Source organism: Opisthocomus hoazin, chromosome 11, assembly GCF_030867145.1.
Source record: "Opisthocomus hoazin isolate bOpiHoa1 chromosome 11, bOpiHoa1.hap1, whole genome shotgun sequence".
Lineage (NCBI taxonomy): Eukaryota > Metazoa > Chordata > Aves > Opisthocomiformes > Opisthocomidae > Opisthocomus > Opisthocomus hoazin.
In genome coordinates, this window is record NC_134424.1 from 21,246,528 (window position 1) to 21,268,549 (window position 22,022).

General features: G+C 41.4%; 1 protein-coding gene and 1 long non-coding RNA gene across 5 annotated transcripts in view; one reads left to right on the forward strand and one right to left on the reverse strand.

Annotated features, from left to right (window-relative positions):
- The window catches only part of SLC6A1 (solute carrier family 6 member 1), a 64,335-nt gene extending 44,171 nt beyond the window's left edge, over positions 1-20,164 (forward strand). Inside the window, exons 3-15 of the mRNA XM_075432755.1 lie at positions 227-358; positions 1,809-1,909; positions 3,719-3,828; positions 3,948-4,080; positions 5,478-5,612; positions 5,730-5,833; positions 6,148-6,272; positions 9,005-9,117; positions 11,226-11,357; positions 11,928-12,030; positions 13,306-13,406; positions 15,498-15,665; positions 17,729-20,164. Of these exons, the coding sequence (XP_075288870.1) occupies positions 227-358; positions 1,809-1,909; positions 3,719-3,828; positions 3,948-4,080; positions 5,478-5,612; positions 5,730-5,833; positions 6,148-6,272; positions 9,005-9,117; positions 11,226-11,357; positions 11,928-12,030; positions 13,306-13,406; positions 15,498-15,665; positions 17,729-17,833 (1,562 nt within the window). The 3' untranslated portion in view covers positions 17,834-20,164. The remainder of the gene's footprint in view (positions 1-226; positions 359-1,808; positions 1,910-3,718; positions 3,829-3,947; positions 4,081-5,477; positions 5,613-5,729; positions 5,834-6,147; positions 6,273-9,004; positions 9,118-11,225; positions 11,358-11,927; positions 12,031-13,305; positions 13,407-15,497; positions 15,666-17,728) is intronic.
- Positions 13,396-22,022, reverse strand: part of LOC142362720 (uncharacterized) — a 135,913-nt gene continuing 127,286 nt past the window's right edge. For 2 of the 4 annotated variants that reach the window (XR_012765244.1, XR_012765245.1), the window contains 2 exons: positions 14,860-21,830; positions 13,396-14,626 (listed from right to left, as the gene is read on the reverse strand). This is a non-coding gene — a long non-coding RNA (uncharacterized LOC142362720). The remainder of the gene's footprint in view (positions 14,627-14,859; positions 21,831-22,022) is intronic. The other 2 variants (XR_012765246.1, XR_012765247.1) reach the window with 2 other exon arrangements.

The following is a 22,022-nucleotide window of genomic DNA, read 5'->3' on the forward strand; positions in this document are numbered from 1 at the left end:
TAAACAGAAAATATTTCAATGATGAGGAGATACATTTTTCCCCTGATTTTCACCTCTTGAGATACTGGTTCAGAAATGTACGTGTGCCTTCCACAAACATTTTTGAAAAGTTACGCTTAAGAGAAAAAAAATGTGAGTTTCTTTTAATCTATAATAGGGATGGAAACAGTGGAAACTCAGTTGTGTTTTTCCCCACCATAACGGACTTTTTCTTACTTCTTTTTAGGTGCATTCCTGATTCCCTATTTCCTTACTTTGATTTTTGCTGGAGTGCCACTGTTTCTTTTGGAGTGTTCCCTTGGTCAGTATACATCTATAGGAGGCCTTGGAGTGTGGAAGCTTGCTCCAATGTTCAAAGGTACAGTGTGAATTTGGATTACTTTCTACTTGTTTCCAAGTTGCAGAAGTTGCACAAAGTGTCAGGGAAAGGAGGTTTTTTTGTGCCTTCGTATTTTTACTTAAACCATCATTTTTTACAGGAAACCCTGATTTTCTGAGGCGTAACTGACAGTTGGAACACGCTAGAATATTGTTCGTTCCCCATTAAAAATAAAAAGAGTTAGGCATTAGAATCTCAACAGACTTATTTTTGAACTTAAAACATTTTTATTTTTTTTTTAGGAAGAAACATACAAAACCTGTTCAGAATAGCATATTAAATATAGCAATAGCTGCCTGAGCAGGTATGGAATTCTGTTCATGGCAATTTGGTAAACGTTGTTTCTGTTTGAGGTCACAGAGGTTTGTATCTCCTGGTGTTCTTTATTGAAATTCAAAAGCCAGACAGTTCAAAGATGGCAATTTCATGCTGAATTGCTTAAGACAAGCTCACTCCATACTTAGATTTTTAGCTAGCTTGAGGTTGCTCATTGCTAGAACCTCGAGGTTTCAATCTAGATTCTGCATAGACATACAGACCTCACAAACTGCTTTTCACCCTCTAATCCCAAATTCTTTGACGCTTAAATGCTCCTGAGCTGGCTTCTGGACCAGTTGAGAAGCAAGTTACTCATTGATTTATAAATTACTTCACAGAGTAGGACTGACAGTTAGCATAGGGTGAGCTACAATTTTGTTTAGAATGGATTTTGTTCTAGGAAATTTTGTAGTGGGAAAGTCCAGAGAGATTAAAATGTTTCTCCCAGGTAAGTATTTTAAGTTTCCTGGAGTTATGGCTGTTGATAGGGGCGCAGTGTGAAGCATAGTCCTCGCTTGGCACTATTCTGATGATTTTGAGCACTTCCTCCTGTTTAGTGTCATGTGGCAACTGTCACCAGCCTGAATATTTTAAAATACCCCAGAAGTCTCCATGTGGAGTAGAAGACAAGGCTTTCTTGTTGTGGAACGCCTGACATTTCTTTAGTGTGGGATGACATAATAGCATTATACTAAGCATCAAGCACTTTGATCACTGTACGAAATGGCTGGCTGGTCTGTTAACTCAGTTTGCAAGCATCTACAAGAAGTTTCTGAGGGAGTGCTGTTTCAGAGAATGAGCTGATCTAGCTCTTTTCCCCGGAAATAAAAAATGCCTGTAAGATCTCAGCAACAGCAGATGCAACTCTTTACTGCAGCACATACAGAACCGGACACTAAGATGAAATTTATGGGTGACTGACCTATCAGCCAAATTAATCGCCTTTTTGTAATGGTACTTCTAAAATTTTAACTCAGCTTCTATAAAATTTGGTAAATGGTATCTGCCCGATATGTTCTGTTTGTCCTTCTGAACTGCAGCTCTTCAGCCAACACTTGTACAGATGTCACTAGAAGTTACCTTCTTTTGTATCTTTTTGTTTTCTTTGCAGGTGTGGGACTAGCTGCTGCAGTCCTTTCCTTTTGGCTAAATATTTACTACATTGTGATTATTTCATGGGCCATATACTACCTGTATAATTCCTTTACCACTGTAAGTGTGTGTGGCGGAGGGGGGGTTGGAATTGTTTGTTGAATGTAAAGCAGAGTTACATGTAGAGAGCTGATTAATCTGTCTCACTGTAAAGGTGTGAGGTGAACACAAAATGCATAGAAATCAGTAGGATAAACCATTTCTTACTAAAGGAGAGAACTACTTTGTAAAAATCCCTTTGTAATTTTTTTTTCTCCACAAGAAACGTAGAATAGAAAACTGTGAGGAAAATATTCCTTTCCAAGAGTGTCAGTGGAGAAACATAATTATAGGTTATTTTGGAGCCACAGACTTCTCTTTCTTACCGAATTGTTTAAATTTCCTCATCTTAATCTTCAGAACCACAGCTCTTTCAACTGTGCCCTTTTAGTTTCACTTAGTCTCTGCTCTTTAGTTGCAAGCATGCCTGCTTGCTGCTCTGCTCACCTACCAAGCAGCCGCAAGCCGTGCTCAGACTTTGATCTCCTTGTCCTGGGCATGCTGACAAGAGTGCAAGTACCCCTTCGGAGCCTTCGGTCCACTCGTTCCCATGAGAAGAATTCTGGTGTATAACTGATTATTCTTTTTTCTTTAAGAGCAGCCACAAAAGTGTTAGTTCTCTGGGAAACAGTATCATTGCAATGTGTTTTAATAGTGGAGGGGCTTATTTAAAAAGTCGCAGTGGAACAGAGAGTCTGTGATTTGATTAGCTCTGAGCTTAGAATCGTAGAATGCTTTGGGTTGGAAGGGACCCTTAGAGGTCATCTAGCCCAATCCCCGAACTTCCACTGATTGTTGTTATTTTTGCTTTGTTTTCTTCCCTCTTAACTTTATTTTTAGCTGCCTTTTTTTTTCCCTCAAGGATGATTCATCAGCTGAGTAGGTCTTGCCTGATTTGTGGGTTTTGGCCATCTGAGGAAGCAGTCTTACATAAGTCTCAATAATTAGTGCATTATTGTTCAATTGTTGTCTTTTCTACAAATTTTGTTCGTGCTTGCTTGTTCTCAGCTTTCAAGAATTGTCCCTTGACCAAATTTGCATTAATTACTGCCTGGGAGCGACACGATCGTTTCCTTTTTTTGTTATCCTCAGATTTGTTATTGCTTTGAAAGGTCAGTCATAGTCTGGAAGTGGTGTGCTGGCCCATATCAGATGAATATTGACTTCTAATTGCCTTGAAGCCTCTTATCCTTGTATTTAAAGCATGCAGTACCCCACTACAACATGTTCTGTGAGAGGGTTTTTCCAAGACTGCCCATCAGAAGAATATCTAAGTTGTATCTAAATGAGGTTTATTCTAATGGATATCATGTGGAAAAAGGTTCTGCTTCTCAGAACTCCTGAAAGATAACTTAATGTAATGGACGCATGTAGAAAATGCATGTAGAAAAACAGAAAGTTTACAATTTTCTAACTGTCCCCTGACGTGAGGGGAAAATGGAAATCTCTAATCAATAACCCTCACTCCTTTATTACCTCTAGTGCAACAAGAGGTAACAGGACCTCCAGGAGGTCCTTTCTGCTGCCCTTGTTTCTTGTAGTGCACTCAGTATATTCTCGCATGCTGAGAGGTGTCAGGCTCCAGAGCATTTGGGCTGATATATTAAAGAAAGGAAGAAATACTTTCACATCTGATTCACACAATTGATATGAAGTTAAATAACTCACGTGGCGGACGTGCACCCCAGGGAGATCGGTGCGCTGCAGAACTCGAAGTATATTAGCTTTCCACTCAACTGTCGTTTCTAGTAAAGAGGGAGATGCCTGAGGTAGTGCTCACTTAAGAAGTGTTCGACTCTCTAGGTTTTTCTCTTTCTCTTTCTGAAATAGACTCTTCCTTGGAAACACTGTGAGAACCCATGGAACACTGACCGCTGCTTCTCCAATTATACCTTAGCAAACACCACCAACATGACAAGTGCCGTGGTCGAATTCTGGGAGTAAGCTGATAATTTTTCTCTGTATGATTCCTGTGCCTATGCAAGGATCAGCTTGTTATCATTCATGTACTGTCTTCTGAACTAGTTGTCAAATACACCATTCTGTTGGCTTATTCTAGACGCAACATGCACCAAATGACGGATGGATTGGAAAAGCCAGGGCAAATCCGATGGCCGCTAGCAATTACTCTAGCAATTGCCTGGATTCTGGTGTATTTTTGTATCTGGAAGGGGGTAGGCTGGACCGGAAAGGTAAGATTAAAAAGTGCTGTAAATACATTCCAATTAAAAATGACCATTTTACTCATATATTCTGAAAATTATTGAGGTAAGAGGCACTGGGGATAGTTTTGCTAGAATAGCTCTGTGAAGTATTTCATTTTTATCTATCTTGAATTGATACAGCACTGTGTTTTTGAACGAGCTGGCTCCTCTGTAGCTAGCTCTGGCCACACTCTTGGACGGTACGTTCATTTATAGACTTCTTAGCTTTGCCAGGTATAAAATTTCCTAAAAATGTGCCTGCTTGTTGCTGGGATGAATATTCTCACCAGTTGGGATAGCAGAAGGGTGAGGATGCAGTGGCTTGGCTTCAGAGAGAAGCATGCATTTATTGCACAGCTCTTGCTGGGCTTAGATATCTAAGTAAGCGTTGAAGCTGTATTGCGTGTACGAGTTGTTCCCTCCTATCCGTGCGCTGAGTGAGAGCCGTAGGTGGCTCTTACCACGGACATGCTTGCATGCTGTGCTTCTTGGAGTCTGGCTGGTTTCTGAGTGCAAAATAGAATTTACTAATGAATTAAAGGAAATTATATTATTGACAGACCTTTCTCCAGGAAGGAAAGGGCAACAGCATCTGACATTGGGACATACCTCTCCCTCTCCCCAGAATGGCAGGAAGAAACCTTAGGGATATGAAAAATCACGGCCGTGAGGCCTGGTGGCAGCTGAAGGCTTGGGTTGTAAGACCTCAGGCCTGGTGTAGAGGACTAGGATTTTTTCACACTGAAAGAAGAAACTGTTAACTTTTGACAAGGTAGTTGTAACTGTGACCCACTTCTGCATGTTGAACATGGCCTAGTTGAGCTCAGCCCAAACCGTTTCGTTTCTCCTGCCTGCAAAGATGGTGGCACAAAAGGGCTGACTGTTTCTTTGGACTTCATAGTGCCTTTTTTATAGGGCTTTTGAAAAGGCAAGAGAGTAGGATCCTGTAGGGCAATTATATCATAATGTGGGTGAGGAGAGAGTGTTAAAAATACAAAACAGCTGTCCGAGAGCAGAATACTCATCTAACAGATGTTGTTCTACAAGCAGGATACGAGTACTAGAACCTCGTGCTTTAGGGAGCCCCCCTTGTGGAATACAAAAAAAGAAAAGCATGAGCCCCTCGTGCAAAAACCATCTTAGTCCACTAAATTCCATCGTCGGGGAAGTCTGCAGCAGCTGCCTGCCTTGTAGGCGTGCTGTTTAGGGAGCTCTGCAGTAGGCACTCCCCTGTCCTCACCAAGCTTTTCCATTGATAAATGCTTCAATTTTAAATCAGCTTCCATTGCTGCTATGGTGTTTTTAGGGAGCAAATATTTTGAAGTGTTAACAAGCACAGATCGTTCTTCCTTCCACACTTACAATGTCTTGTTTCTTCACATCAGGTGGTATATTTCTCTGCTACTTACCCCTATGTTATGCTGCTTATCTTGTTCTTCCGTGGTGTAACACTGCCTGGAGCCAAGGAAGGCATTTTATTCTATATAACTCCCAACTTCAGTAAGCTTTCAGACTCTGAGGTAAATATTCAATCCCTGTAAACAAAAGTTTCACTGCTAACTGTTCACCTTTCAGACATATGACCTGCTCCTCAAGTGCAGAAACAGATTTTAAAAAAAATTATTTCCTGCAATCAGGTTTGGCTCGATGCTGCCACACAGATTTTCTTCTCCTATGGTTTGGGTCTTGGTTCACTGATTGCCCTTGGAAGTTACAACCCTTTCCACAATAATGTTTACAGGTAAGCAGATGCCTGCACGTATTACAGTGGCACTTTCCTGTCTCAGCTGGAGCTGGATTCTGTCTTTCTGTGTATAATACCGTTGAAATATAGTGTAGTCCCGAAGCTGAATGTTAAATGTTACATCTAAGCAGGAATGTGATGTATAACTGCATTCACTAATGGGAGAAACAGTATGACTTGTCCAGCATGAAATGGAACCCGGACTGTGAAATCCTAAATCAGGAAATCTTCTCACAGGAAAAAAGGGTAACATACTGATGACCAGCAGCTTTACTTTGCCTACTGCTTAAAGTGCCTTACCTTTATTTCAGGGACTCCATCATCGTGTGCTGCATAAACTCATGCACAAGCATGTTTGCTGGCTTTGTCATCTTCTCCATTGTTGGATTCATGGCTAATGTCACTAAGAGGCCTATTGCAGATGTTGCAGCATCAGGTATCCAATATATTTTTCTTTAAGCTATTTGGCGGCACCAGTTATTTTTTGTTTGTACGTTGTATCCAACTGCTTCTTGTAATTGTTCCAAATCCCTCCCTCCAAACATTCCTCATTTCAGTCGCCCTGACTGATCACAAAAGGGAGAGCGGTGTTTCAGACCTCTCAAGGCAGCACTAGTGAAATCATTTCACATCGAGTAGACTGCCTGCCTGCCTGGTGCTCTCGGACCTTTGATGTGGAGAGTGGGCAGCCAGAGACGCGGCGTGGGCCGACGTAATGAATACTAACGAATGCTGCTTACAAGGAGTGCGTTTACTAGAGATGGCGGCACAGTTTGCTGCTTCAGTGCTTAGCTGTGACATCAGATTATGAGTCTCTTGCTACTGAAATTCGTGAAACCAAACTGAAAGGAGGAACGATGGTCACTATGTTTTTGGAGCCTATATTCTCAAATTCAGTTAGGTTTTTTTAATTCCTTTTACTGTTTGTTTGTTGAAGTTAAGTCCTTTGACGCAAATCCATTCCTCACCTGTTCAGGCCTACAGCTACCAGCCAATTTGACGGGACCCTTTATTATGAAAGCCATTCTACTTGGGGCAGTAAGATTAGGGCTACAAGGATGGTGAGGGGACTGGAGCATCTCTCCTATGAGGAGAGGCTGAGGGAGCTGGGCTTGTTCAGCCTGAAGAAGAGAAGGCTGAGAGGGGACCTTATAAATGCTTACAAATATCTGCAGGGTGGGTGTCAGGAGGACGGGGCCAAGCTCTTTTCAGTGGTGCCCAGCAACAGGACAAGGGGCAACGGGCACAAACTGAAGCACAGGAAGCTCCAGCTGAACATGAGGAAGAACTTCTTCCCTCTGAGGGTGAAGGAGCCCTGGCCCAGGCTGCCCAGGGAGGTGGTGGAGTCTCCTTCTCTGGAGATATTCAAGACCTGCCTGGACAAGGTCCTCTACAACCTACTGTAGGTGACCCTGCTTCGGCAGGAGGGTTGGACTAGATGACCCACAGACGTCCCTTCCAACCCCTACCATTCTGTGATTCTGTATGTCCATGGAAGGATTCTGCTATTTTTTGCGATTCCTCGTCTGTCTTCCAGATGAAAAAGCTTAAAGCAGCCGAGCAGATGGTTGCCCTGCCCCAGCTGGTGTACCAGATACTCATTTAGCAGTTCTGGCCACAGGGAGGGATCCGATCACCGAAAGCTTGGTTGGAAGTCACTGGTGAACAAAATATGTGTTGTTATACTAGCAAACACATCCCATTGATGAAATATTCCCTTAGTTAGGAAAGCAGAGCATTTAAGCCCTAAAAATAATCTTCAGTAAACTACACAAAGAAATTAGAAAAAAATTATGATGTAATACACTTGTCAAAAAATGCTCTGGAAAGTCAGTGGTGTGTGAAATAAGCTTCTTGGATTTATGTTTTTGATACAGATGTAACTATATAAAGACTACACCTGCAAACAAAACAATTTTTTTACATCGTATTAAGCTCCTAAATACATTTTAAGGTCCCTAAGATAACAGAGTTTTCAAAGATGCGCATGACCTCCTGTGGCCAGTAATTGCAAAGGGTATTTGGAAATGTGACCTTTTAATTAAGGCTTCTGTTTCCCCTAGCAAGCTCAGAAACTGATGCTTTATTTTAGCACCATGAGACATATTGGTTCGCAATCTTTTATACGGCTTTGTAAAACAATGCTATTAAAAGCTGTAGCTGCATTTTGGTGGAATGTGTAACAGAGTAAAATTAAGAACATATTTATCTTAAGTTTATTTTGCTTTTACTGCTGCCATTTGGAAGGCGTTCCAATCAGATCTGCTATTGCTGGCAAATCTTGTTTCAAAACCTACATTGCATTTACTTTGACAATTCGGGTGTGTGATGCCAATGTTTGCTTCACTGGCCTGAAAGCTATTCGTGGCCCAGCAGTTGTCACAGACAGGCATGCTTTGAATGAAAACTGCGAAACCAGAAACCCCTGTTAGGTGAGGCACACTAATTTTATTTCTGTGATTATTTCGTTTGCTGCGTGTTTCCCTCTTAAGCTGACATCAGCTGGTTTCCAGCTGTGCTATGACAGCAGAATGAGCTCCTCCTGTTTTCAGAAAGATTCATATTCCCCTTCCAATGCTATGCCCCCATCAGCAGTTAGCAGGAACACAAATGAAGAGGTTTGCCTGTTTGCAACTACATCAGTTATTAAAATGTCTATTTTAAGATAATCAATGGAATAAAATAGCAAAGGGAATACTGTAAATGATGGAAAGCATCTTCTCCATTTCTGAGCTGTCTTTTGTTTCTCTTCTGAACTACTTGGTGCAAAGCAGAAGATTACAGCTATCGGTAACTGCTTGAGAGGGAGAGAAAGCCAATCGGTACCTGAAGATGTAACCCTAGCCAAGGATAGCATTCCCTGTCTTTTCTAGACAAAGGTGTCTCCCAGGAGCAGCTTCTGAACCACATCTAGGATTTCACTTGGTTGGTTTGGGGGGGGGGTTGTTTGGGGTTCTTTTGTTTGTTTAGGTTGGTTCATTTTAAAAGCAAGATTTGTGCACTGTTTTTTTGGTCAGTGAATACTGACACAGCTGCAATCCTTGGTCAGATGCTGCATCCCGCCCTGAGTCATTCAAATAAACCTATAACCTATGCATCAACAGGAGCAAATAATCACAACACCCAATTGATCCCATTGACATTTTCTCTCCTGTTTCTTCCTATCAGGCCCTGGACTGGCATTTCTGGCTTACCCAGAAGCAGTGACACAGTTACCAATTTCTCCTTTGTGGGCAATACTGTTCTTCTCCATGTTGCTTATGCTCGGAATTGACAGTCAGGTAAAACTGGTGTAAAAATTAATAATGAAGACAGATTTTCTGCAACTGCATGGTACAAGGTTGGCTTCTCTGTGTGTTCTGTACTGCCAGCTGTTAGTGGTGCGGAGTGGTTTCTGGAATAACCGGATAAATAATAGAAGGTACTAAGGAGAGGACAGAGTAAGAGGTTCAAGGATACTGATACTAAGACACTTGCTTTTTCATGACCTGTTGGAAGCACATACGAAACGTGCAGAAAATTTATTCTGCAGACAAAAGGAACTTTCTTGGAAAACTTAAGTGTTCAGTCACAACACTAAAAATACCTTTGCGGTGTTCATCAATGTAGGAGACACTGGGATATGCTTTACACCGTTTAAATGCCACAAATATTTCTGAAAGACGACTTCAGAACTTACCACATGGAGCAAAAAGATGCAGCAAACATTTCATTTTAAGCATATGAATGTCAGGAGCAAATGTAGGAGGCAGGAGGCTCGTTACTGAGGACATTCTGTGTCACAGTGTGTTCCGAAATCACTTCCCAATGGTAAGGATCAAGACTTTATTGGTTCAGACCTTAGCTAAGAGTTACAGATGGTATTTGGCAACTGGAAATTAATGGGAAGGCACAACCTAGAGGTTTTGCAAATCCAAGTAAGATATGCTCCAGAGTTACTGACTAGATTAAATAATTAAATAAAATAATTAATGCAGTTATTAAAAAACCTTTATTGGGAAACAAACAAGAAAGCACACAGAACAAGAAAAAGCACTTTACCTGCTAGAAAGGACGATGTCCAACAAAAGCATTCACTAATCAGTAATAATTTTAATACAGATAGCAGTAAGCACTAAAGAGAGCACCCTGTCTTATCTTGCAAAGCATTCTTTGAGGACTTTGTCAGGGCAGTCCCCTCTTCCTGCTGCAATATTTGGTCATTTGCACGTGACCAGTCATAGGCAGGTGTGTTAATCTAATTGCAATCAGCTGAAGTGGTCAAACCAGCACCTGAGAGTCATTAGCACACTCTTCATAGCACATAAAGAATTATGAGCATTACTAGCTTAGTACTGTACTAGTCTTTCAGTAGAGAAAATCTATTATTTTCGATAATCCAAGTTGACTTCAGCCTGTGAACCAAAATACAAAAAGCCCACGAGGGCATTTTATCCTGCAACGTGAATGGAAGCTGAAAATGTATGTTTTCTATTTCTTTCTTTGTCAGTAAGCTTCAGGCTTGACATTAAAACCCATTGCTCAATCTGGGGGGAAACTACTGTGAAATTAATTGGGTCCAAAATATTCTTGAAAGAACTTGTCTCTAGGCAACTAGCAGCTGAGGAAGGTAGTCTAGTATTATTTAAAACAATATGTATCTACCGTCTGTCAGGCTTTCTTCATTTTCTGTCTGTCAGTGACACATTTCATATGCTGTAATTTATAGGAACTGGAACTGTTGGTTAAATTCTGATTGCACTGCTGGAAAGTAATAAAAATTTGCATACCTTCTACTTTTCATCATTTCAGCCATCATAATGACAACATTTGTTTTGAATATATACAAACAGTAAAAATCTGAGGTGTGGCCATGCTTTCCATTCGGAAGACCACACCCTGAGCAAAAAGCTGACCGCTGCATTGACCTTTCTGGGGATACAAAAAGCGTTTGATTTGTAACATATAAGAATCAATCTTGCGTCCTTCAGCTTCACTCTGAACCGCTGACCTGATTACACTTTTTGTGTCTGTTGGCTTTCATGTATGTAAGTAAATCACAGAAAGAAGTGCAAGTGTTTGAAGGAGCTGGGGGTCAAAGCCCTCAAATGTAAGTGTATTGTCTTCTATCACAAGAAGGAGCCCTTCATCTTCATAAAGAACATGCTATAGTTCACAACTTGGAATTTTGAGTGTTTTTCTAGCTGGAAATGTTTTTGCACAAATCTTTTTAGGCAGAAACGAGGATATTCAGAAGCACTGCTTCCACTGCAGTCAAGTGAATTTTCATTTATCATTTAATGGATGCAGCCTTAGGCCAGTGATGAGTAGTACTGAAAGCTCCTCCCCTAAATGTAATCCTGCTGTTGTAATGCATTCTATTGTATTTTATTTCTAACTTTACTTGCAGTTCTGCACCGTGGAAGGATTCATAACAGCTTTGGTGGATGAATTTCCGAAGTTGCTGCGCAATCGAAGAGAAATCTTCATTGCCGTTGTATGCATTGTCTCCTATCTGATAGGGCTTTCCAATATTACTCAGGTAAGTTCTGTAGAACAACGTGATCTCATGTCTGACATACAGCATCTCTTTCATTTCCCCCTCCCCCTGGCCCCGACCAGGAATCATTGCAAACCATTGACGTGGCAGGGATCCATTATCAACACTAAAGACTTCAGGCAGCAGACATTAACGTGTAAGTGTGAAATGCCTGTAGCCCGTGGATGCGGCGAGGTCTACTTCATGGTTCAGGTGACAAGAAAATACGCATCTCTGCGGTCTGTCCTACAGTCCAACAAGTGGCAGCTAGGGACGTTCTCCGTTGCTCCCCGTGATCTACTAGCTTGGAAATGCTTGCAGGGAAATGATTGAATTATTGAACAAAAAGGAGTAAAGTGAAACCAAGCCAGTTTAATTGAATTCTAGCAGTAATCTAATTTTTGTCAGTATTGACCTCAAGCATTGTAAGACTTTAACCTGTTAACTGTAATTAATTTACATGAATATGACCATAACCTATTTACCACTGTTAGTTTGTAGTTTGTATTTTAATCCGTCTTGAAACTGGAGTCCTTACCATTTATTTTAACACTTCCTTCTTACATGTTTTAGGGTGGAATCTATGTGTTTAAGCTTTTTGACTACTACTCTGCCAGCGGAATGAGTCTCCTGTTCCTCGTATTCTTTGAGTGCATCTCAATATCCTGGTGCTATGGTAAACAATATGGGGTTTTTTTCCAATAAGTTTTGCACATCATAAGGGTACTTCATCTACTGATTTGTTCTTTTGTGTGTGCACATGCTGAGGATAGAACTGAAACTGGCCTTGTTTTATAAGGCATGTAATGCCACTGAGGACTCAAAGCTGGCCTGTGGAAAGTACTCCTGCTTCTCTAAAACACCCTGTGTATAAACCTGGAAGTCATTAGATGCTGAATGTTTCAGGAATCCTAAATAGGTGACGTCCATCTTTTTTTCCCATTCCCTCCTCCTTGGAAAGCCTGGATATTCAGAGGAGTTAGGTACTGCTGTTCTCAACATAATGACTTAGGTCTTTTGGACTTCGTAATGTTTTATTTCCAGAAATGACTCTGTCACTCCAGGATCTTGCAGTGAGAGCCAGGCTCCTTGGTCAGTTGTATCTTGCATAATTGCCCTAAAATAGCCAGAAGTCTGGACTAACAAGCTCTGGGTATACAGATTAACAAATATGTACCATATTCTTGCGAGAGTATTTGTGCATTTGACTCTAGTTCTGTGTTAGCTAGTCCAAGGAGCTACTCCCACGATTACGAAGGTGCTTCAGCTTACATTACAAAACTGATTCAGAGCTAGATCACTGGAGTCTTTCTGCTGTCTTTTAACGGGCTTAAGAGGATGGAACAGCATTTTATAGGGGGGAGATACTGCATGTGAATCCAGCAAATGCGAATGGAAACATACACCAGCTAAATAGTGAGAAATCAAAGTTATAAAGAATATGATAGCCACACCTTTTGGAAGGTGTCGGAGTGCTGGTAGGTAACGGCAGCAGCAGAAGGGCTGCTCTTCCATTTTGTATGCAGTTCTGCATGTGTATGGTGTGCAATATCCACACAGCATGAAGCTGGTTAACACTAGGATGGATTAGTATTATTTTTAAATTTAATTTGTAATATATCATTCTAAAGCTCTCATTCTAATAAGACTTAGAGTTGAAATTAACCAAGGGCAATGTATTGCATCTGACCTTCAGATGTACAGACTTCCTCAGCCTTTGCATGGGAAGAAGTTTGCTGGTTGCTAATTAATTAATTGTGATGTGGAAGAATGAGAACAAACGATTCTTGGTGCTTCTGAGTTTTCACATTTCTTTCCCATTCAGATACATGAAAAGTTGTGTTGGAGTATATACCTCATCATTTATGACAATGTCTCTCAAAACCACTGAGCTTTCAATTGAATCAATTGTCTGATATGTTTCTGTACTGTTTCTTATTTCTATATTTAGGTGTTAATAGATTTTATGACAACATCCAAGAGATGGTGGGATACAGACCCTGCATCTGGTGGAAACTCTGCTGGTCATTTTTCACTCCTATCATTGTGGCAGTAAGGAACAAACTTTTATTATATGATTCAAAAGATGTAAACGAGGTGGCCTATGTACTACAGCGCTGTCATTTCCACCCCCACAGGGTCACATTAACTCTGACCTCATTCCTTTTTTAAGGATTTGAGCAGTTCCATTGAAGGCAATAGTCAAACCCCAGTGTCATTAGAGGAAGCCTGTGTCCTAAGAAAAGAAGCCCTGTGCAATTTGAAGATTTGTGTTAGTCCTCTGGAAATGGTAACTAGCCAAGAGTGTGACTGGCAGAGATAGAAAACTGTAAGAAACAAATCTTGACCAGTTCTTGTATTTTTACATAAAATCTAGCAATCTCTCTAGAGTCTCCATTTTCCCTATACAGAAACATGCCCACATTTGTGAACTGAATTCCTTCCCAGGCGCTACTCTGGTAACAGACCAGCATTAGAAACTGATGGTCTACCCTCATGGGATTCTGGGGAATATATTACCTAGTTTATGCTACATTGCCAGCGCTTGTGCTGGCAAACCTTGCAAGGATTTGTGCACTGGAAACCACAGTACAGTCTTCTCCTAATTCTAAGCTTTACCCAGTGAAGCCCGTATAGTACATTTTGAAATAATAAGCAAAGAAATGTAAATTTACTAACATAATGTGGTCAGCCCAGACGCAATATAAAAAACTGTAATGAAGTAGACACTATGACACTTGACACAATACTTCATACCCAGATATTTCTCTGATATTCCCACATAGGCAGCCACAGAAAAGCAAAGAAAGAGCCCTAGAGGGAGGCACAGAAATGTGTTTATATTGAGGGTTCCTTGTTTCATCTCCACCCAGATGAAGGCGGCTTTCGTTTTTCTGAAAATGAGTGTTCAGGAAGGCATAAAAAATGCACTTTGCTTATTTTAGTGGTATAGTAGGAAGATGACTACCATTATATGTAGAACTTCCCAGATTTGTCTTGACTTGTAATGTCTTCAACAGAATTTGTTGTCCAGTGCAAGTTCACAAGTGGTGATGATGTTCTAATAAAATCTGCCTCTCTGCGATCCCCTCTTGGGGAAGGTGTTCTGCACAGGGCCTGAACCTGGGATAAGAATGAGCTCCCTCCTTTGCTGGTTCAGTTACACGGTGACATCAGTGTAGCAGGTTTCCCTCCTGATGCAGGCAGTTCTAGGCCAGGATAGGAGTCTTCCTTGGGAACTTAAAGGAAAAAATACCATGTTTGCAGGTCATCTGTTTGAAAACAACACAAAAGCGACTCACAAATGCTGCTGACCAACAGTACAGTACAGTACAGATGTGCATGCATGTGTTATTCCCCAGGACCCCCTTCTTTCCCAGTAGCCCCCTTCCCTCTGATTGTGCACAGGTTATCTGAGGACTCTGCTATTACCCGTGGATTCCCCATACCAGCATACCCAGACAGTCTGAGATGCGGGTCATGTATGTGAAAATATAGCATTTACCTGAAACATTAAGATTAATTTTGGTGAGAAGCTTCTTGGGATACTATCTCTTCATCTCTTCTTATTGAAAAATTCAGAGTGGTTTTTGAATTTTGTAAGATAAGTTCTGTTATACAGACAACTCTGCAGCCACTTCCTGAACTGCCGGTTCCATTCTGACTGCCCTCATTTTCCATGATGCATTTGTTCAGAAGATCTGGGCCGAGCACCCTTAGGTGGTGATGTTAGAGAGGTCAGTTCAGAGCCCCTGGAGTCTGTTGCTGATCAGTGCAGTACAGCTGTACCGATACTGTTACTCCAATAAGAACATCAATAGAGACAAACAAAACAACTTCACAATTTCAGAATTACAGTTCAGTTATTTTCGCATTCCCGCGCTCGAGCGTAAGGTAGCAGGGGATCGGTCAGTGCGGTGGGCTGTCATTTGCCTCTTCTCCGCAACCTCCATCTGGCAGACTGACCTGGTGGCCCCGTCTACAAGCCAGGGCCCAGCAGCCATCCCCAGGGACCAAAGGAACCCTTTTCTTCTTGCCGGGATGTAAAGGCAGGCTTGAGGTCCAAGTCGATCCAGAAAAGCTCTTGAACACAGAACTCTCCAGAAATCTCATCCAAATCTTCTTTTCTGCTGTGTTTTGCAGGGAGTATTTATCTTCAGTGCTGTCCAAATGACTCCTCTCACGATGGGAAGTTACGTTTTCCCAAAATGGGGCCAAGGGGTTGGCTGGTTCATGGCTTTGTCTTCTATGGTGCTGATACCAGGCTATATGGCGTATATGTTCCTAACCCTGAAAGGCTCCTTAAAACAGGTAAGTCTCTCTATTTTCTGACTGCGTGATTTTGCCTTGCGAGACCTGCGCACACTGATAAAAGACTGCTGGGCAACTATTTCCTACTGTATATTTCCTGTGGCCTCACTTGCTTAGCCCAGTTATTTTTGCATCAAGGTGAACAACATAAAAACAAGTACCAAACAGATGAAAGACAAGACAGTGTCTGTACCATCTACTGTTAAACATAATTCACCGCATTAAATGCGGTCCTTATCTCTGGGCTTTGACAGTTCCAGACACTTTGCATTCCAGCTCCTTAGACCTAGAAGACAAAGCAACAGTTTACAAAATATGTCAATTTGTCCTTATTAACGCAAGACATACTGTCATGTATCAAGGTAGGTGATGCTCTAAGGAACTGGAATCAAACTCCTAGGACTAAACCCACCTAACTCTTGGTTTCTGTGAGTGCTCACACTGACCCTATTTAGCATCTCCCTGCAACGTGATCAAAGATGTGAGCTCCTGTTCTGCATTACACCCGTCCTAAGTTCCAGCGGCCGCCTTGTTCTGCTGCAGCCAAGAGAAAGCACACGTAAAGTCTTGGGAGCGTATTTTATGATTATGCTGCGCTTCCCTTTAGTCTATATTTAAGGGATTTGGATGAACAGTTACTTCATGAAGAACATTAGAGGCCTTTTTCTCATTACCCGGTGCTCTTAGCATCTGCCTTATTCCATCTGCTCGGAGGAGGTGATGCTTCCCATGTGAGAGAGGCACGGCATGGCTTAAATCCGTTTTAAGGTCCCTAGAGAAATGCTGCTGAAGGAGTGTGAAATGTTGATAAGGTTATTGACCAGTACGCTGTTTAGTAATTACGTACAATTGCCATACTACTTTTTTTTTTTTTTTTTTTTTAAATTGGGGTGCATCCTCACTTTTCCCTCTCCAGCCAATAGTCTTATTCTGTGCATAACAGGCACTTCTTCAGCATGACTATTGAAATGTATATCTGTGCCCTCTATGCTGTGGGAATGAAAGATTGTCACAATGAATTTGTCAGAATTTCTGGAATATTCTAAAATCAGCTGACAGAGCCATCTTTGCAAAGGGACAGATGACCTTAAGCCGAATTGACGAGTAATGCCTCATGAATTGCTCAGCTCTTGATCCAAATATTCATCTTCAGCAAATTTTAAGAGACTCAGTGATGCTTCAGAGAAGTTTACAAAAAAATTTCTGTTTTGTTTTTGGGGGTTTGTTTCCCCTGCTGCTGCTTAGCTGCACATTTTTGAGTATCTTTCCCTTGGTCTTATGGAAACATTGGTGTGCAAATGGGGAATTGGTGCTATGAAATGTGGCTGCTTCTTGGGTAGAGTTCTACAAGAGCCCAGGAAAAGTTCCTCATCTCAGCCTTGCTGTGGATTAGGGTCTCATTTTTGAAAGCATTGACAAACGATCATCAGATGACAGGAGGAGCTTGCCCCGCTCACAGGCTTTGATGATGAAAACTGGGCTCACTTTCCCAATAGGAATGAGCTAGGCAGATAAGCTTCATGAGTGGAGAACACAAAAGGACTAAAAAAGACAGAATGGAAATAAAAAGATCTTAAATACCAGTCTACTTCACCTGTTGTATCCTTGGACGTAGAAACTCCCAGAAGCTGTAGCCAATACTCTCTAGTCCCTTCCGCTCCCTGGGGAGGGTCACCATCACATCTGAGTCCCGGCTGTCTGCGACGAACTTGCAGCCTCTGTGCTAGGCCTGTGGGCTGGGCTGGCCGCCCAGTCTGTCCTCACCCGCCCCACGCCGCACTACCCCGTTTCTTTTCCCTAGGCACGCTCAGTTGTTAATGCCTGGTGGCATCTACCATTTTGCAGGTGGCCTTTCAACTCCTACTGTCATCTTCAGAACACAGCCAAAACCGGCGTTAGTATTTGTGACTTACTGCCTTTTTGGGCCCTTAGGAGAAAGAATTTTTCATTTTGGCTCCAATACCTAGACAGAAGTGTTTAGGATTGCCTTTGGAAAAAAAAAAATATATAAGCTTAGAAACAGTTTTTTGACTGCCTCGCCTTTATTGTTGTTCTTTAAACAGCGCATCCAAGTAATGATTCAGCCAAGCGAAGACATCACTCATCCTGAAAACGGGCCAGACCAGGCCCAGCAGAGCAACTCTGCAAACAAAGAAGCCTACATCTAAACTTCTGTGTTGTCAAAGTACGAATGCGACTCCAGAAAAACAAAAAATATGGTTGAATATGACCACAAATTTATGTCTGAGAATATAATTACCTACCTCTAGTGGCAAAAAAAAAAAAAAAAAGAAAAAAAGACAAAAGGTCATCTCCACTACAAGGGAATCGCCATGGGTATGATCCAGCCGTTGCGTGAGCACAGATGTTGACGGTGTTTTGTGTTCTCTGGCAATCCACTGACTGTTAATGTTTTTATCCTTTCACAACAATAGTTGCATATCTTGGAATTTGTAAATTGATGTGCCAAGACCTTTTTAATCTACCTTTTAGCACGACTATTTGAAGTTTTGTGCTGCTGATTTTTAGTAGTTTATCAATATTTCTTACCGCTGAATCCCAAGACTGTTATTTCTGACTTTGCAGGAGTAAAATTAAGTTTGGAATTGTTTTGTACAAAAGAATGAAGTATTTTGTAACCAAGTGATTTCCCTTGAAAAGTCTACCCTTAAAATTTGCTCCAGTCGAGGCCATTTGCGAGGGAGAAGACTCCCTTCAATGGACAGTAGCCACAGCCTTTACAAACGTTCCTAGTACAAATTAAATTACACGGCTGTCGGTGGCAATACAGCACAGAGTGGCTGTGAGCGCTGGCTGTACTTTGCCTTTCAGGATAAGGTTCAGACAGGAGTGTAAATTTCTTTAAAAATATATATACTATTTCTTATAAAAAGAACATACACTTGTGAATCGATGCTACATGAATCGCAGACGTTAGCGGTAAAAATATGACCTCTAACTTTTTTAGCAAAATGAGAAGTAATATCCAAGAGGTCTTAAAGATTCCCAGGAGTAAAAGAAATACAGAGTATTTGCAATTCAAGCTCAGAGTACTTGAGCTTTTTTATGCTGTTATTATTCTGCTGTTATTGCATTGCCACCAAAATAGAAACCAAAATAATGGCTTAAAGATTGAAGCTTATCCTTGTAATTCTAATTTAGGGTTTAATTCACAACTCTTCTTTTTAATCCATGAAAGGACTTCACCAGTTTCTAATAAGCAAATTATAAAATATGGATCATTAGCACTTTGAAAACAGTTTTATTTTTATTTATGTGTTATTTGTGGTGATGAAGGCACGAAGGAAAGCTATGTCAGTATAACCTATACAGCTCTCCACTCTGGGCTCCGGCTGCATTTGCCACACAGCAGAAAGCCCACCCGGCTCGTGGACGTTCCTCCCTGTGCAGCAAACGCAGCGGCTGGCCCTGTATGGTATTTCTCGTTTGGCAGCTATACGACAGAAACAAAGGATTACGGAAAGTGCAGTAGTTGGTGTTTGATTGTAAATGACTGTGACAGAACTGTGCAATGAAACATGCTTTTCAGCAAATTTTTGTGCAACGTACAATGTTAGATAGCACAATTTATGTAGAACTACTACGTGAAAAACATGTTAACTGTGAACATTGGGTTTTTCGTTGTTTTTGTCTGAAGGTGACAAACATGTTCTTGCAATAAGGTATTATTCTCAGAATGTCAAGCACATTATTGTAGAAATAATATATATAAAATACACATGTATTTCAAACTACATCATAAAATCTCAGAGTATGTTTAGTAGATTTTCAGCTGTTTCATACATAGATCAACTGTAAAATATTCCGAGATCTAAGCTACATCCTAAACGGCTATAGCTGAAATGCAAACATCCTGTACGTCTTTGGGATTTAGAGGAAAACCGTACATCCCACGCAAACATTATACATGATACATACCCATTATAATTGTGAATTTCATTAGACTAAGGATAAAAATCCCAACTTTATTGTTTAATGTAATCATGTCCCATGTTGTTATAAGAAAAATGCAGTATTTAATGTTTGATTGTAAACAATTATGCCAGATGTTTGACAGACCTGCTCTTTAGCAAAAAGCTGTACAAACGTATCACATAGCACAAAATAGTGTTGTAGAACTACTGTGTGTAAACTGTGAATAGCTGTATCTTTTTTGTAGTACTTGCCCTGAAGAAAAGATTATTGTATGATCATATATGCTTTTTGCAATAAGGAAATATCTGAACACCAAGCAAATCTATCTCTATATAAAAATATATATGTAATATATACATATTCAAAAATATATACAGAGCCTGTTTAAAAGAGTACAGTATTATTTAGTAAATTGCAACCTGTTCTATGGACCAAATGTAAAATATTTATAAATTAAGATGCATTTTAAATGTCTATAAATGGTGTCATAATTAAAGCACGATTGTTATGTAAGTTTCCAAGAGTTTAGAGGAAAAAGAATAAAGGTTATATTATACATTAAATTCAGAATTCTGCAGTCTTTCACTGGACAAACCCAATATGTTATTTTCTATGAAGCAATTTCTAAATGTTTCATGTATATATATATAAATATATCCTTTAAATATCAAAATGCTGTATCACACTTGCCATGTGTACAATTAATCCACAATGCTACTTCTGTAATTTAGGTGGTGTGTGCAGCCATTACAGGGGAAGCTGAAACGGTGCCAGTTTGGAGCCCTACCTGGCTTCCTGCTGCTCTGGTGCTCCTGGAGGCAGGTGGTGGGCCAGGACCTCTGAGCCACAGGGGAAAAAAGCCTGGATTTTAAACCAAACATTGTTCAGGTGCGTTTGCGCTGATACTCTGGGGTGTGAACTGCAGCACCTGGAGTCACTGATTTCCAGGCTGAAGGCAATGTGCTGGTGAAAGAGTGGCCTTATACTAAATGGCCAGATGAGACGTGTCAACAAACCATCACTGGTCTCTGTATTGGCCGCCGTGGGAGTGCGAGATGATGTCCAGCGGGCTGCACAGCAGTCTGCCGTACATCTGCCTCTATGCAATGCTGCCGAGGAGCTGAATGCTCCTGTGCTCTGAATTTAATTACCTAGCTGTAAAATTGGAGCAGGATGTCACGCTGGGAAAGAGGCTAAGCAATTTAGAGAACATGATGAGAATTGAAAACGCTCCTGATAGAAGTGTCTAAAATCATAGACTTCAAATTCAAAATGCTGACCTTAGAAAGGAGCACTCAAATGCGAAAGCACAAGGCGAGGGCAGATCCTTCTTCCGCTAGGGAGGAAGGGCAGGAGCGTGTAGGAAAGAGCACAGATTGTTCTGGAAATGGGGGGAGGAGCAACTTTGATGCTTTTGAAATACAGAGGAAAAAATAAACCATCTTTAACGTTTAGTTCTTGGGCATTATGCATTGAACTCATGGCCTGCTGCTTTCACAATTTATTGTCAGAAAAAGGAAGAGGGTTGGCTTGGAGAGAAGCGGACACCTCGTTTAGTGCTGGGTGGCTGCGCAGATGGCAGCGCACGGGGCAGCGGATGGCAGAGGAAAAGGAACCGAGTTGAAGGATATTGCGTTAGCGCTGTGATATTTCCATGTTCTCCTGGAGGAATTTTCTCTTGCCATGCTGCAGAAATCCCGACAGCAATTCAACAAGAAAAATGCAAATAAGGTCACTTCTTCCCTACAGGACTGCAGGATGCCCGGAGAGAAAGCCGTGTCCTTGCTCGTCAGGAGTATTAGTTCAGCTACATGTGCTGTTAGTCTAAAATAACACTATGTTGCTTTTGGGGTTTTTTTGGTTCGTTTTAAGCCTGATTATTTCTGTTTTGTTCTGCTCAGGCCACAACAGCATTATAATTAACTATTAAAATTACTCAGCTCCCACTGCTGGCTGGTTCTTGGGGGGCCTGGGTTATAACCCAAGGCGTGGCTGTGCACTCCGGTGCGGACAAGCTTTGGCTTACCTTAGCCTAGGAGGAAGCAGAGGGGGGCATCTCCTGCCTGTCACCACCCCTGCAGAGCTGCACCCACACTTGGCAGCTGCCACTGAACCCAGCTGGGAGCAGCAGAAGTGGGTCACACTAAGCCATTCGGGCATTCGCGTCTTGGTCCCTTCCACTTCGGAAAAATATTCCCAGCGACGAGGAGACTGAAGTCCATTGTATGGCTGCTTACAAACACAGACATAAGGAGGAAAGCAACAGCATAAAACCCTCATTTCCCAGGAATCTGAACTGATCAGCTCAGAACTGTGAGCTGCAGCAGCTGCCAACCAGCTGTAGCTGCTACTCTGACCTTTGTGAGTCTGCCCAACTACCCCAAAAGTGGACCAGTTTTGCTGTTCACTCATCAGGGTAAG